The sequence below is a fragment of the Macaca mulatta genome, chromosome 15 (assembly GCF_049350105.2).
Source record: "Macaca mulatta isolate MMU2019108-1 chromosome 15, T2T-MMU8v2.0, whole genome shotgun sequence".
NCBI lineage: Eukaryota > Metazoa > Chordata > Mammalia > Primates > Cercopithecidae > Macaca > Macaca mulatta.
Genome location: NC_133420.1, coordinates 22,695,145 through 22,711,073, shown reverse-complemented (window position 1 = coordinate 22,711,073; position 15,929 = coordinate 22,695,145). Strand labels below are relative to the sequence as shown.

General features: G+C 41.6%; 1 protein-coding gene across 4 annotated transcripts in view; it reads right to left on the bottom strand.

Moving 5' to 3' along the window:
- SCAI (suppressor of cancer cell invasion) overlaps positions 1-15,929 on the bottom strand; it is a 189,634-nt gene that overhangs the window by 106,888 nt on the left and 66,817 nt on the right. For 2 of the 4 annotated variants that reach the window (XR_001439881.3, XM_015116845.3), the window contains exon 3: positions 105-173. The exons of the other annotated variants lie outside the window; for them this stretch is intronic. Coding sequence is in view for 1 of the 2 variants with exons in the window: in XM_015116845.3 (XP_014972331.3) it covers positions 105-173 (69 nt within the window). In the remaining variant the exon portion in view is untranslated. The remainder of the gene's footprint in view (positions 1-104; positions 174-15,929) is intronic. 4 annotated transcript variants of the gene reach the window in all.

Sequence of the window (15,929 nt, the reverse complement as noted above, 5' to 3'; positions counted from 1 at the left end):
CAATTAAGAAAAGAAAAAAACCAACTCAGCAAACTAGGAACAGAAAGGGAGCTTCATTAATTTCATAAAGGGTATGTATTTTAAAATTATAGCAAAAATCATACTTTTCAGTGAAATGTTGATATCTTTCCCCTTGAGATTGTGAATGACTGCTATCACCAGAACCTCTGATACTGTATTGAATAAAGAAAAAAAGAAAACAAAAAAGATATAAGCTGTTATTATTTGTACATAACATGAACATTTCCATAGAAATTTCAAAAGAATCTACATGTAATTATCAGAACTAACCAGCGAGTTTAGCAAAGTTTCTGGATAAAAGGTCAACACATATAAAGGTTAAGTATATTTCTATACTCCCAAGAACAAAGAAAAAAATTTTAAATAAATTTAGTGTAGCCTAAGTGTACAGTGATTATAAAATCTACAGAAGCGTATGGTCGGTCCTAGGCCTTCACATTCACTCACCACTTGCTCACTGACTCACCCAGAGCAACTTCCAGTCCTGCAGGCTCCATTCATGGTAAGTGCCCTGATAGCTGTACCATTTTTTATTTTATTTTATTTTATTTTATTTTATTTTACTTTATTTTATTTTGTTTTATTTTTTAAGACGCGGCTGTGCTTGGAACCATTTTTTAATCTCTTACGTTGTGTTTTTACTGTACCATTTCTATGTTTAGATATGTTTGGATATACAAGTACTTAACATTGTATAATTGCTAACAGTATTCAGTACAGTACCATGCTGTACGGGTTTGCAGCCCAGGAGCAACAGGCTGTACCATGAAGCCAAGGTATGTAGGAAGGCTATACCATCTAGTCTGTGTAAGTACACTCTATGATATTTGCACAACAAAATCGCCTCACGACACATTTCTCAGAACATATCCCTGTTGTTAAGCAACACGACTGTATATATAAATTACGTGAGGAGATTGGAAATCTATAAACAAGATCAATTCAACAGACACTTGTGGGAAGCACATGGGTAAACATATCACAAGAGTAGAAGTAGAGACAAAGGAAAAAGAACATATATTTTAATGGGTTGAATTGTGTCCCCTCAAAAGATATGTTGAAGTCCTAACTTCTGGTACCTGTGAATAGGACTGGACCTTCTTTGGAAACAAGGGTTTTGCAGATGTAATTAAGGCCTAAGTTAAGATGACATCATGCTGGAGTAGAGTGGGCCCTGAATACAATGTGACTGTTGTCCTTAAAGAGCAGAGGAGACACAGAGACAGACACCCAGGGAAGGGAGAGTGCCATGTAAAGACAGACAAGAGGGAAGGCAGCCACGTGAAGAAGGAGGCAGAGATCAAAATCACGCAGCTGCAAGCCAAGGAACGCCAAGGATTGCTGGCAACTGTCAGAAGCCGGGAGAGAGGCCTGGAACAGATTTCCCTTCTGAGTTGCTAAGAAGGAACCAATTCTGCAACCACTTAATTTTGGATTCTGGCCTCCTGAACTATGAAAGCATAAATTTCTGTTGTTTTAAGCCACCCAGCTTGTCATTTCTCATTTTGGTCTTAATTTGCATTTCTCTGACAACTAATGAAGTTCAATACCCTTTCATTTGTTACAGCAGGCCTGGGAAACTAATACATAGATACATAATACATCGATAGAGTCCTTACACAGATTACAAAATGGGCAAACAAGCAAAACAACGAGCAGGGACAACTGCTCAAAGACATATTTTGCTGAGTAAAGAAAATTTGGCAAATTATTGACCTGGCTTGTTGACAATTACTTTTTATAGGAAGTTTGTGACAAAGCAACAATCTCTGGATTGAATTCTGAGTAAGTGTTGGTAATATGAAAGTCTGAAAGAAATCTTGAAAGAAAATAATGTTAAGTCTGCATTACATTATACCAGTATGCATAAAGTGGAGTCATAACAGCAGTGGAAAGGGCCCTGATCTAGGACAAAAGCCCGAGTATTTCTGTTGCTAACACTTACTAGCTATGTGATTTTAACCAAAAATAACTGTAGTTAACACTTTGATTGCAAGTTTTTAATCCAGCAAAACAAGAAATTTACAAGCCAGGCATGGTGGCTCACACCTGTAATCCCAGCACTTTGGGAGGCCAAGGCAGGAGGATCGCTTGACACTAGGTGTTCAAGACAAACCTGGGCAACAAAGCAAGACCCCATCTCTACAACAATCAAAAAATTAGCCAGGCATGACAGCATGCACCCAGCTACTCGGGAAGCTGAGGCAAGAGGATCCCTTGAGCCCAGGAGTTTGAGGTTACAGTGAACTGACTGAGCCACCACACTCCAACCTGAATGACAGAGTGAGATCCTGTGTGATAAACAACAAAAACAACAACAAAAAAACACAAAGAGGCTGGGCGTGGTGGCTTATGCCTCTAATCCCAGCACTTTGGGAGGCCAAGACTGACAGCCTGCTTGAAGCAAGTAGTTCAAGACCAGCATGAATAACATGGCAAAACCCCATCTCTATTATTTTCTAAAATTTTTTTATAAAAAAATTAAAAATAAATTTACACATGGCTTGCTCACCTCAGATACCTGTTGTGAAGATAAAAATAAGATTTCAGCTGTAAAATAAGTTTGAAAACACTACATAATATATAATATCACCATCGTTATTATTCCGCACTTAGTGAGGTTTTAAAAACATAAGGAAAAACCCTGTGATCAGACTGAAAAGGGAAACAGGCAGTACATAGGAAAGGAAGAAAAGAAAAGAAGTACATAGGAAAGAAAATAAAAATATAACGAATAATTTGACCGGGCGCGATGGCTCACGCCTATAATCCCAACAGTTTGGGAGGCCAAGGCAGTTGGAAAACTTGAGGTCAGGAGTTCAAGACCAACACAGTCAACATGGTGAAACTCCCATCTCTACTAAAAATACAAAAAATTAGCCAGGCATGGTGGCATGCACCTGTAATCCCAGTTACTCGGGAGGCTGAGGCAGGAGAATCACTTTAACCAAGAGGCAGAGGTTGCAGTGAGCCAAGATCAAGCCACTGTACTCCAGCCTGGGAGACAGAGCAAGACTCCATCTCAAGAAAAAAAAAATTAAAAAACAAAAAAATTTATTCTGACAAAGATAGGAGAGCATTTATGGAAATCAAATGCTAAGAAAGGGATCATTTTGTTATGAGCTCAGAATTTTTTTTTTTTTTTTTTTTTTTTGAGACGGAGTCTCACTCTTGTCACCCAGGCTGGAGTGCAGTGGCGTGATCTCAGCTCACTGCAACCTCTGCCTCCTGGGTTCAAGCAATTCTCCTGCCTTAGCCTCCTAAGTAGCTGGGATTACAGGCGCCCGCCACCACATCTGGCTGATTTTTGTACTTTTAGTAGAGATGGGGTTTCACCATGTTGGCCAGGCTGGTCTCAAACTCCCGACCTCAGGTGATCCACCCACCTCGGTCTCCCAAAGTGCTGAGATTACAGACATGAGCCACCGTGCCTGGCCATGAGCTCATATTTTTAAAAAACATACAAAGAGATGGAATGGCTGTATAATTAAGAGTGAGCATAAAATACTATCACATGTTGTCTCAGTATGTGATAAATGGAATATTAATAATACCTAGCTCTTAAGGTTGGACAATAAAATGAACTAACAGATATGAAACTGTGCTATAAATTACACTATACCATGAAATTGTTAGTTGCAAAATTGTTGCAAATACACTCCGAAACAGCACAAATTGAAAAATACCAAGTACAAAAAGTGTTGAATATGTGCGTGTATGTGAGGGGTGATGATGATGGTTTTGCCATATTCAGTATAAACAGAATAGCTACCACTTGGTACAGATGGCATTCCTATAATGGGAACAAATGACAGAGCTCTAAAAGCTGGTCCTTACCACAGTGTGAAGCATCTTCATGTATCAAGGATAGCATAAAATTATCATGAATTATACACAAATTATTTTCTAAAAACAATCTTTTTTTTTTTTTTTTTTGAGACATAGTCTCACCCTGTTGCCCAGGCTTGAGTGCAGTGGCGCAATCTCGGCTCACAGCAACCTCCACTTCTCAGATTCAAGCAATTTTCCTGCCTCAGCCTCCAAGTAGCTGGCATTACAGGCACCTGCCACCAAACCCAACTAGTTTTTGTATTTTTAGTAGAGACAGGGTTTCACCATGTTGGCCAGGCTGGTCTAGCACTCCTGACCTCAAGTGATCCACCTACCTCAACCTCCCAAAGTGCTAGGATTGCAAGCGTGAACCACCACACCCGGCTGAAACAATCTTTTTGTCTTATTCCAACATGTTACTGAAGTTAAATCACTAGGCCAGGCATAGTGGCTCACGCCTGTAATCTCATGCCTGTAATCCCAAGGTAGGAGGATTGCTTGAGGCCAAGAGTTCAAGACTAGCCTGGGCAATATCTGATATGGTTTGGCTGTGTCCCCACCCAAATTGCATGTTGAATTGTAGCTCCCATAATTCCCATGTGTTGTGGGAGGGACCCAGTGGGAGATAATTGAATCATGGGGGCATTTTCCCCCATACTGTTCTCATGGTAGTGAACAAGTCTCACAAGATCTGATGGTTTTATAAGAGGAAACCCTTTCACTTGGTTCTCATTTTCTCTTTTGTCTGCTGCCATATTAGATGTGCTTTTCACCTTCCACCACGATTGTGAGGCCTCCTAGCTCCATGGAGGTGTGAGTTCATTAAACCCCTTTTCCTTTATATCACCCAGTCTCAGGTATGTCTTTATTAGCCGTGTGAAAACGGACTAATACACTATCACAAGACTCTATTAAAAAAATTTTTTTTTAATTAGCCTGGCATGGTATTGTGTGCCTATAGTCCTAGCTATGAGGACGGCTGAGGTGGAAGGATCACTTGAGCCCAGGAGTTCTAGGCTGCAATGAACAGGACTGTACCACTGCACTACAGTCTGGGTGACAGAATGAGACTAACGCAAAGAAAAAAAGTTACATGCTATGATAATAATGAAAAGAGAAATGCATAGGTACCAAACTTCTTGTTGATCAATGTATAGAGAAATTGAATAATACCATGAGGACAGAGAGTTTAAGAAAAGGAAGCCAAAGGAGTTTTGGCATGGAGCTGCAGTGATACACAGCCAGAAGGCCATTTGTAAAATACTGCCCACAAGACTATAAGGACATCATTTTGCCTATCAAATATAGAAAAAGAGAGATGTTTATCTAACACACACAACTACACAAATTCCAGTACTAACTCAACTGAGACATAGCACAACCTAGCAGAAAGCACTGCAGTGAAAGGGAAAAAAGGCAGGAAAAAAAAGAGAACACACAACTGCTTGATTCACAGGGCAAAAGGAGTGTTGGTTAATCAGAGTAAATGTTGGCTCCGCTTGCTGTATTCTGCATTGTCTCTAGTAAGTCCATTCCTATTGAGGAAACTAAGTTCTGATTAGCATGAGGTGTTCAGGGCAAAAGAACAAATTACTTTCACTGCTTAAGGCATACAGATCTGCATGCATTTGTTTCAATGCCAGTGTCAGAAGGGAAAACTAAAGAGGGCAAGAGACAGGGGATAGTAGAGATTCTTTTTCTTTTTTTTTTTTGAGACGGAATCTTGTTCTGTCGCCAGGCTGGAGTGCAGTGGTGTGATCTCGGCTCACTGCAACCACTGCCTCCCAGGTTTAAGCGATTCTCCTGCCTCAGCCTCCCGAGTAGCTGAGACTACAGGCGGGCACCACCAAGCCCTGCTAATTTTTGTAGTTTTAGTAGAGACGGGGTTTCACCATGTTGGCCAGGATGGTCTCAATCTCCTGACCTCGTGATCTGCCCGCCTCGGCCTCCCAAAGGGCTGGGATTACAGGCCTGAGATAGTACAGATTCTTATTACTGAGAAAAGATATAGTTACATTAAAAATTTCTTCTTACTCAACTGTATTAAGAATTATATCATTCCAATGTACAAAAGTAACAATGAAGCAAACAGTGTTTAATAACTGAGAGTATAAATGAAGAAATAAAACAGAAAAACTTGAAAAATGCAGAAAATAGCTTTTAAAAATTTATTCCTATGACTTCTTTTTCTACTTTTTTATTGTGGTAAAATATACATATTTACCATCTGAACCATTTCTAAGTGTACAGTGCAGTGGTACTGAGTACATTCATAGTGTTGTATAGCCATCACCACCATCTATCTCCATTTTCATCTTGTAAAACTGAAATTCTATACCCATTACATAATAACTCCCCCATTTTCCCCTCCTCCTAGCCCCTGGCAGCCACCAATCTACTTTCTGTCTCTATAGGTTTGACTCCTCTAAGAATATCATGTAAGTGGAATCATATAGTATTTATCTTTTTGTGTCTAGCTTATTTCACTTGGCATTATGTCCTTATGATCCATCCATGGTGTAGCATATATCAGTACTTCCTTCCTTCTTAAGGCTGAAAAATATGCCCTTGTTTTTATATACCATATTTTGCTTCTCCATTCATCCATTGATGGACACATGGTTGCTGCCATGTTATAACTATTGTGAATAATGCTGCTATGAACATGGGTATACAAATATCTCATCAAGAACCTGCTCTCAATTCTTTTGGGTATAAACCTAGAAGTAGAATTGCTGGATCATATGAGGGTTCTATTTTTAAGTTTTTGAGGAACTGCCATATTGTTTTCCACAGTGGCTGTATCATTTTATAGTCCCACCAACAATGCACAAGAGCTCCCACTTCTCCATGTTTCTCAATACTTGTTATTTTCTATTTATTACTATTATTCCTTCTTGATAGCAGCCATCTGAATGAGTGTAGTTTTGATTTGCATTTCTCTAAAGACAAGTGATGTTGAGCATCTTTTCACCTGCTTATTGGCCATTTGTACATCTTCTTTGCAGCAATGTCTATCCTATGACTCTGTTTATGCAGTAAAAAGACACTCATACAAGGGCATTTTTAAAATAAATGTAATATAAAGACAGAAAAGAAACAAAAAACAAAAATAAAAATAAATAAATGTGTAAATAAAATGAAGAGTACAGGATTTAATCACTCTGAAAAGGTTTTTTTCCCCTGTATGGTTAGTCAAATACCCTCACATTTCAGACTGCAGGCTTCTGTTCTTCCTATTCTTCCAAAAGCTCCCAATTTCCTTAAGCACTCTCAATTTTTTTTTTTTTTTTTTTTTTGAGACGGAGTCTCACTCTGTCACCCAGGCTGGAGTGCAGTGGCGGGATCTCGGCTCACTGCAAGCTCCACCTCCAGGGTTCACGCCATTCTCCCGCCTCAGCCTCCGAATAGCTGGGACTACAGGCGCCCGCCACCACGCCCGGCTAGTTTTTTTTTGTATTTTTAGTAGAGACAGGGTTTCACCATGTTAGCCAGGATGGTCTCGATCTCCTGACCTCGTGATCCACCCGCCTCGGCCTCCCAAAGTGCTGGGATTACAGGCTTGAGCCACCGCGCCCGGCCAATTTTTTTTTTAAGATAAAGTCTTGCTCTGTCACCCAGGTTGAAGTGCAACAACACAATCTTGGCTCACTACAACCCCCACCTCCCAGGTTCAAGCGATTCTCCTGCCTCAGCCTCCCGAGTAGCTGGGATTACAGGCGCCCACCACCATGTCCGGCTAATTATCATATTTTTAGTAGAGATGAGGTCTCACCATGTTGGTCAAGCTGGTCTCGAAATCCTGACCTCAAGTGATCCGCCCACCTCGGCCTCCCAAAGTGTTGGGATTACAGGCATGAGCCACCATGCCTGGCCTCATTCTGCCTTATTTTCAGGATAGTTACTACTTCTCTCAGTGGCAAAGAACAGATAGAATCTCCTAAGGATTTCCAGGCTTGCAGTTATGCTGGTTCCCAAACCCAAACTTGACCCAATTTAAATACAAACCCAATAAAATCTAAACTCTTATATTATTAATATGAAAAAACTGGCCAGGGATGGTGGCTCATGGGATTACAATCCCAACACTTTGGGAGGCCGAGGTGGGCAGATCACCTGAAGTCAGGAGTTCGAGACCAGCCTGACCAACATGGTGAAACCCCGTCTCTACAAAAAATACAAAATTAGGCAGGCATGGTGGCGCATGTCTGTAATCTCAGCCACTCAGGAGGCTGAGGCAGGAGAATCACTTGAACCCAGGGGGCAGAGGTTGCAGGATCACACCACTGCACTACAGTCGGGGCAGTAAGAGTGAAACTCCATCTCAAAAAAAACAAAAGATGAAAAACTAAGGTCCAGTTAGTTGGTTATCTAAAAACCATACATACAAACAAGATGCATGGAATGACTATTTATGAAGCTAATGGGGCAGGAAACACAAAAATACACAAAATGAAAGAAAGCATCCAAAATATGAATCTGAAGACAGATGTAAGGAAGCATGACTCAAAGCCGCCTACTCCTAACAATTCATTCAAACTGTCTCTAGTAGAGAACTCACAATGTAGTTTCATTTAAATAACCATTTATTTATTTATAACACTAAAACTCAAGAGGAAACAAGCGATGTAAGCAAGGGCCTCAATCACCAACCAATGAGCTATTACTTCTATATTTCTATTTAGTCTGTAAAGAAGTGCAGGCCACACAGATCACACAGGTGTTTCATTCTTTTTTTTTTTTTTTTTTTGAGACGGCTTCTCACTCACTCTGTGGCCTAGGTTGGAGTGCAGTGGCATGATCTCCTGGCTCACTGCAACCTCTGCTCTCAGGTTCAAGCAGTTCTCCTGCCTCAGGCTCCCAAGTAGATGGGATTACAGGCATGCACCACCACACCCAGCTAATTTTGTGTGTGTGTGTGTGTGTGTGTGTGTGTGTGTGTGTGTGAGAGAGAGAGATGGAGTTTCGCTCTTGATGCCCAGGCTGGAGTGCAGTGGCACGATCTCTGCTCACAACAACCTCCGCCTCTGGGTTCAAGTGATTCTCCTGCCTCAGCCTCCCAAGTAGCTGGGATTACAGGCATGCACCACCATGCCCAGCTAATTTTGTATTTTTAGTAGAGACAGGGTTTCACCATGTTGACCAGGCTGGTCTTGAACTCCTGACCTCAAGTTTTCCAACCGCCTCGGCCTCCCAAAGTGCTGGGATTATAGGCATGAGCCACCAAGCCCGGCCTTGTTGTATTTTTAGTAGAGATGAGGTTTCACCATGTTGGCCAGCCTGGTCTTGAACTCCTGACCTCAAGCAATCCACCCTCAACGGCCTCCCAAAGTGCTAGGATTACAGGTGTGAACCACCACACTCAGCCAACAGACATTTCCTTGTTGAACAATCATATACAAAGATGAAAGCAACAGTGGCCAACAGGCCAACAGTCTCTGTATGTAGTACAGATACAAACAACACGAAAATCATTAGGGGACACTGGAACAACATCTCAGCATACTCTGACAGAAGGCTGTTAGTCATCAAATGTTGGGTTAATTTGTGCTAAGCAAAACGACAACAGTAAAAATGACCCACTGAAAGATACTTATGAGCCAGGTACGGTGGCTGATACCTGTAATCTCAGCACTTTGGGAGTCCGAGGCAGGTGGATCACTTGAGGTCAGGAGTTCGAGACCAGCTTGGCCAACATGGTGAGACCCCATCTCTACTAAAAATACAATAATTAGCCGGTCCTGGTGGCATGTGCCTGTAATCCCAGCTACTCAGGAAGCTGAGGTAGGAGAATCGCTTGAACCCGGGAGGCAGAGGTTGTAGTGAGCCAGGATCGCACCACTGTACTCCAGCCTCGGCCAGAGTGAGTGAGAAGCCATCTCAAAACCAAAACAAAAACAAAACACTGTGCGTGTGGTCTGCACTTCCAAAGAAAAAAGAAAAAAGAAAATATGGATGGCTGGGCGGTGGCTAGCCTCTGTAATCCCAGCACTTTGGGAGGTCGAGGCAGGCAAATTGTTTGAGTTCAGGACGAGACCAGCCTGGACAACGTGGTGAAACACCATTTTTCTCTTCTTTTTTTTTTTTTTTTTTTTTGAGACAGAGTCTCACTGTGTCACCTAGGCTGGAGTGCAGTGGCGTGATCTCAGCTCACTGCAACCCTCCGCCTCCCAGTTTCTAGTGATTTTCCTGCCTCAGTCTCCCTAGTAGCTGGAACTACAGGCAAGCGCCATCACACCTGGCTAATGCAAATTTTTAGTAGAGATGAGGTTTCATTCACCATGTTAGCCAGGCTGGTCTTGAACTGCTGACCTCAGGTGATCCACCCGCCTTGGCCTCCCAAAGTGCTGGGATTACAGGCATGAGCCACCACGCCCAGCCGAAACTCCATTTTTCTACAAAAAAATGAAAAAATTAGCTGGGCATGGTGGTGTGTGCCCATAGTCCCAGCTACTTGGGAAGCTGAGGTGGGAGCACCACTGCACTCCAGCTTGGGTGACAGAGCCAGTCCCTACTCATATGGTTACATGATATATTCCGTGACAATTCTGCTTTCCTACATTTCATGTTTTGTCTACAATAAATTGGATGCATGATAGGTAAGAAAAGAATAAACTTTTCCTCAAAAGAGAAAGAAAAGTTACTTTTCCTTTAAGCAGTAACTGATTGGTTATATTTGTTTTTTCTTGGAATACTCTATGGTATGGATATGCCACATTTTGTTTCTCCTTTCATCAGTTGATGAACAGACTTACACTTTTTGGCTACTATGAATAGTACTGCTACAAATATTTGACTACAAGATTTTGTATAGACATGTTTTCATTTATTCTGGGGATATACCTCCTAGGAGAATTGCTGGGTCATCTGACAACTCTACCAGACTATTTTCTAAATGTACCATTTCACACATGCAGCAATGTATGAAGTACTGTATTTCTCCATATCCTCAACAACACTTGTTATTATATGTCTAAAGAGATTTGGATTTCCCTGATGGCTTTTCATGTGTTTATTGGGGCTTTGTATATTTCCTTTGAAGAAATGTCTACTCAGATACTTGACATTTATTTATTTATTTTTGAGATGGAGTCTTGCTCTGTCACCCAGGCTAGAGTCCAGTGGTGCAATCTTGGCTCACTACAACCTCTGCCTCCCGAGTTCAAGCTATTCTCGTGCCTCGGCCTCCCAAGTAGTTGGGATTATAAGCACCTGCCACCATGCTCAGCTAATTTTTGTATTTTTAGTAGAGACAGTGATTCACCATGTTGGCCAGGTTGGACTCGAACTCCTGACCTCAAGTGATCCATCCCCTCTGCCTCCCAAAGTGTTGGGATTACAGGCATAAGCCACCACACCCAGCCTTTGGTGCATTTTTTTAATGAGTTTTCTTTTTATTATTTCATTTTAAGAGTTCATTACACATTCTAGATAAAAAAACACTGCCAGATAAATGATTTGCAAATACATTATTCCTTTTTGTGAGCTGTCTTCACGTTTTTGGATTGCTTATATTTCTATTTTTCTTTTCTCATAGTTAACTTTTATTTTTGTCAAAATAATATATAAACAATAAAAAAGTCAACAATAGGCCAGGCGTGTTGGCTCACATCTGTAATCCCAGCACTTTGGAAGGCCGAGGTGGGCAGATCACCTAAGGTCAAGACTTTAAGATCAGCCTGGCAAATATGGTGAAACTCCATCTCTACCAAAAATACAAAAAATTAGCCAGGCATGGTGCCACATGCCTGTAATCCCAGCTACTCGGAAGGCTGAGGCAGGAGAATCGCTTGAACCCAGGAGGCGGAGGTTGCAGTGAGCTGAGATCACGCCACTGCACTCCAGCTTGGGCGACAAGAGTGAAACTCTGTCTCAAAAAAAGTCAACATTAACCACAAACATTTAAAGACAGTAGTCTGCTGGTTCACCCTTCCTCCCACCAATCCTATACTGCCAGCATCAACAGTTTCCCACTCTTAGGCCAGCCATAGTGGCTCACACTTACAATCCTAGCGCTTTGAGAGGCCAAGGCAGGAGAGTCACTTGAGCCTGGGAATTTGAGACCAGCCTGGGAAACACAGTGAGACTCCTATAAAAAATCTAAAACTTAGGTGGATGTGGTGGTGCACACCTGTAGCCCCAACTACTTGGGAATCTGAGGCAAGAGGATCACTTGAGCCCAGGAGTTCAAGTGAGCCATAACCGTACCACTGTACTCCAGCTTGGGGGATAGAGCAAGACCCTCTCTCTAAAATGTAAGAAAAACCAAAAATCAAAAAACTTTCAATTCTTCTGTTTTACCTGTAGTTTCCTCTATTTTCCTACATAATAAGCTTTCTTGCAATTGCTTGATTCATCTATTTTTGATATTACAGATTTTCTGTAATGGCAAATAAGGGTTTTGTTCTCTTATAGCTCCCAGAGTACCTCCCCCCATCATTAGTTATATTATTATTAATTATATCATTATTTGGGGTTATATAAGCTAATATTTATATTATATATATTTGGTTAAATCAATCATTAATGCTTAAATTGTGAGCCTTTTTATTGCTTCATTATATGGCACATAATTAAAAGGGAGGGAAGATCAGCATATAATTGAGAAGGCTCCTCAGACATCTATAACTGGAAGTTGGTTGTGCTTCTTTTAAATCCTGTTCCTCGCTTCTTAGTAAATCATTTTCACACTAACTAGTTAAATGCTATACTGTTTAATCAAATTTCATAGAGAAAGCATCTTCATATAAAAATGCCTGGGTTTTTTAACCGACCTTAATTAACAACTCATTAGTTCAAGGATTCCCAGTCTTTGAGTCACATCCTATTGATACAATGACAATCATAGAATTTACAAGATGGTGTTTAAGAAATCCCTGTTAGCATCCAAATCTATATGCATTGGCAAACATGTTGGTGACTTAAAGAAAAAAAAAAAACTGGTATTTCACGGAACATGAGGAGAAGGATGTAATAAATAAAGACAGTTATTGACCATCAGTTTTCATTCAGCATTCGATTACGAAAGCAGGAATTCGACCCCAAAGTCTGTGAAGGGAATATGTGCACAACACTTAACAAAGCACATGAATTACTCCTTGAATTACAGCGATAAACAAGATGCCATGTGAATTCTAAAAGATACCGTGATTGTACATACTACCAAAAGCAGCTTAAAATCTGGGATTGTTTAACTAGAAGGAAGTCACAAAAAAAAAAAAAAAAAGAAAAGAGAAGAAAAGAAATTGCCTCTCAGTTCCTTGGATCCTTAGTCACCTGTAGCTGGAAGGAGGAAGAAAAAGGCAGGTGGCAAGGTACAGGAGAAATCAAGCTCCCACGCTCCAGAAACCATGCCAGGCATTTTATATACTTATCATCTGCACACTCCTATAAGGTAGGCACTGTCACCAGAATTTAGAGATGAAAAACAGGCTCAAGTAAATTATTTCTCCAGAGTTACAGTTAGAAAAAAAACCCCAAAGTCATGCTCTTCTTCTCAAAGGACCCTCATAATATGCATCCTTAGATAAAAACACAAAGATTGTGAAATAGAGTTGTCTGATCCTGAGTTATCCCAGTATTTCAAATCCCATACAGCCTACCTCTCCTTTTCCTTAAAACATAAATAAAAGTATTTTCAGGCTTTCCACTACCCAGTGATTGAAAATCACTCTTTGAAAAAAATATTATGAGACCCAAAATAATCACTAAAACAATTTTTAGAAATTGATTTTGGTTATCAGATCTACCTCTCAAGGAATGACTCGAATTACTAGATATTTTACTTTGGGCATGTTATTTAACTTTTCTCAGCCCTCAACTCCAAAACAGAGATTATACTATTTACCCCTCATAAAGCTATTATGGAGATTCTGTTAGACAATATTCATAATATTATGTCACAGAAAGTGCCCATAAACAGTCAATAAAAGGTAGTAAATATTAAAGCTGATAATTTATACCATCAATCACAATCCACTATGATATGGTTTGACTGTGTCCCCACCCAAATCTCATCTTGAATTCCCACGTATTGTGGGAGGGACCCAGTGGGAGATAAACGAATCACGGGGGCAAGCCTTTCCCATGCTGTTCTTCTGATAGTGAGTAAGTCTCATGAGATCCGATGGTTTTAAAAAGGTGAGTTCCCCTGCACAAGTTATCTCTTTGCCTGCTGCCATCCATGTAAGATATGACTTGCTCCTCCTTGCATTCTGTCATGACTGTGAGGCCTCCCCAGCCACATGGAACTGTAAGTCCAATTAAACCTCTTTCTTTTGTAACTGTCAAGTCTCAGGTATGTCTTTGTGAGCAGCATGAAAATGGACTAATACGGTAAATTGGTACCAGTAGAGGTAGGAACAGTTTGGAGGGCTCAGAAGAAGACACGAAAATGTGGGAAAGTTTGGAACTCCAAAGAGACTTGTTGAATGGTTTTGCCCAAAATGCTGATAGTGATATGGACAATAAAATCCAGGCTGAGGTGGTCTCAGATGGAGATAAGGAACTTGTTGGGAACTGGAGCAAAGGCGACTCTTGTTATGTCTTAGCAAAGAGACTGGTGGCATTTTGCCCCTACCCTGGAGATTTGTGGAACTTTGAACTTGAGAGGGATGATTTAGTGTATCTGGTGGAAGAAATTTCTAGGCAGCAAAGCATTCAAGAGGTGACTTGGGTGCTGTTTAAGGCTCTCAGTTTTGTTTTGTTTTGTTTTGTTTTGTTTGGAGATGCAGTCTTGCTCTGTCGCCCAGGCAGGAGTGCAATGGCACCATTTCGGCTCACTGCAACCTCTGCCACCCGAGTTCAAGCAATTTTCCTGCCTCAGCCTCCTGAGTAGCTGGGACCACAGGTGCACACTGCCACGCCCAGCTAATTTTTTGTATTTTTTAGTAGAGATGGAGGTTCACCATGTTGCCCAGCCTGATCTCAAACTCCTGAGCTCAGGCAATCTGCCCACATCAGTCTCCCAAAGTGCTAGGATTACAGACATGAGCCACCGTGCCCAGCCCTAGGCACTCAGTTTTATAAGGGAAGAAGAGCATAAAAGTTCTGAAAATTTGCAGCCTGACAATGTGACAGAGAGGAGAAATCCATTTTCTGGGGAGACATTCAAGCCAGCTGCAGAAATTTGCATAAGTAATGAGGAGCCCAAAGTTAATCCCCAAGACAACAGAAAAAATGTCCAGGGAATGTCAGAGATCTTCACGGCAGCCCCTCCCATCACAGGCCTGGAGGTCTAGGAGAATATGGTTTTTGGGCCGGGCCCAGGGTCACTGTGCCATGTGCAGTCTAGAGACTTGGTACCCTGCATCCAAGCCACTCCAGCCATGACTAAAAGGGGCCGAGGTACAGCCCAGGCTGTTGCTTCAGAGGGCACAAGCCCTAAGCCTTGGGAGCTTCCACATGGTGTTGGGACTGCAGGTGCATAGAAGTCAAGAACTGAAGTTTGGGAACCTCTGCCTAGACTTCAGAAGAGTATGGAAATGCTTGGAAGCCCAGGCAAAAGTTTGCTGCAGGGGCGGGGCCCTCATGGAGAACCTCTGCTAAGGCAGTTCAGAAAGGAAATGTGGGGTTGGAACTCCCACACAGAGTCCCCACTGGGGCACTGTCTAGTGGAGCTATGAGAAGAGGACCACCATCTTCCAGACCCCAGAATGGTAGATCCACTGACAGCTTGCACTACGCGCCTGGAAAATCTGTAGAAACTCAATGCCAGCCCGTGAAAGCAGCAGGGAGGGAGGCTGTACCCTGCAAAGCCACAGGGGCAGAGCTGCACAAGACCATGTTGCATCAGCGTGATCCGGATGTGAGACATGGAGTCAAAGGAGTTCATTTTGGAGCTTTAAGATTTGACTGCCCTGCTGGATTTCGGACTTGCATGGGGCTTGTAGCCCCTTTGTTTTGGCCAATTTCTCCCATTTTGAATGGCTGTATTTATCCAACACCTGTACCCTCACTGTACCTAAGAAGTCACTAACTTGCTTTTGATTTTACAGGCTCATAGACAGAAGGGACTTGCCTTGTCTTGAATGAAACTTTGGACTTTTGAGTTAATGCTGAAATGAGTTAAGACTTTG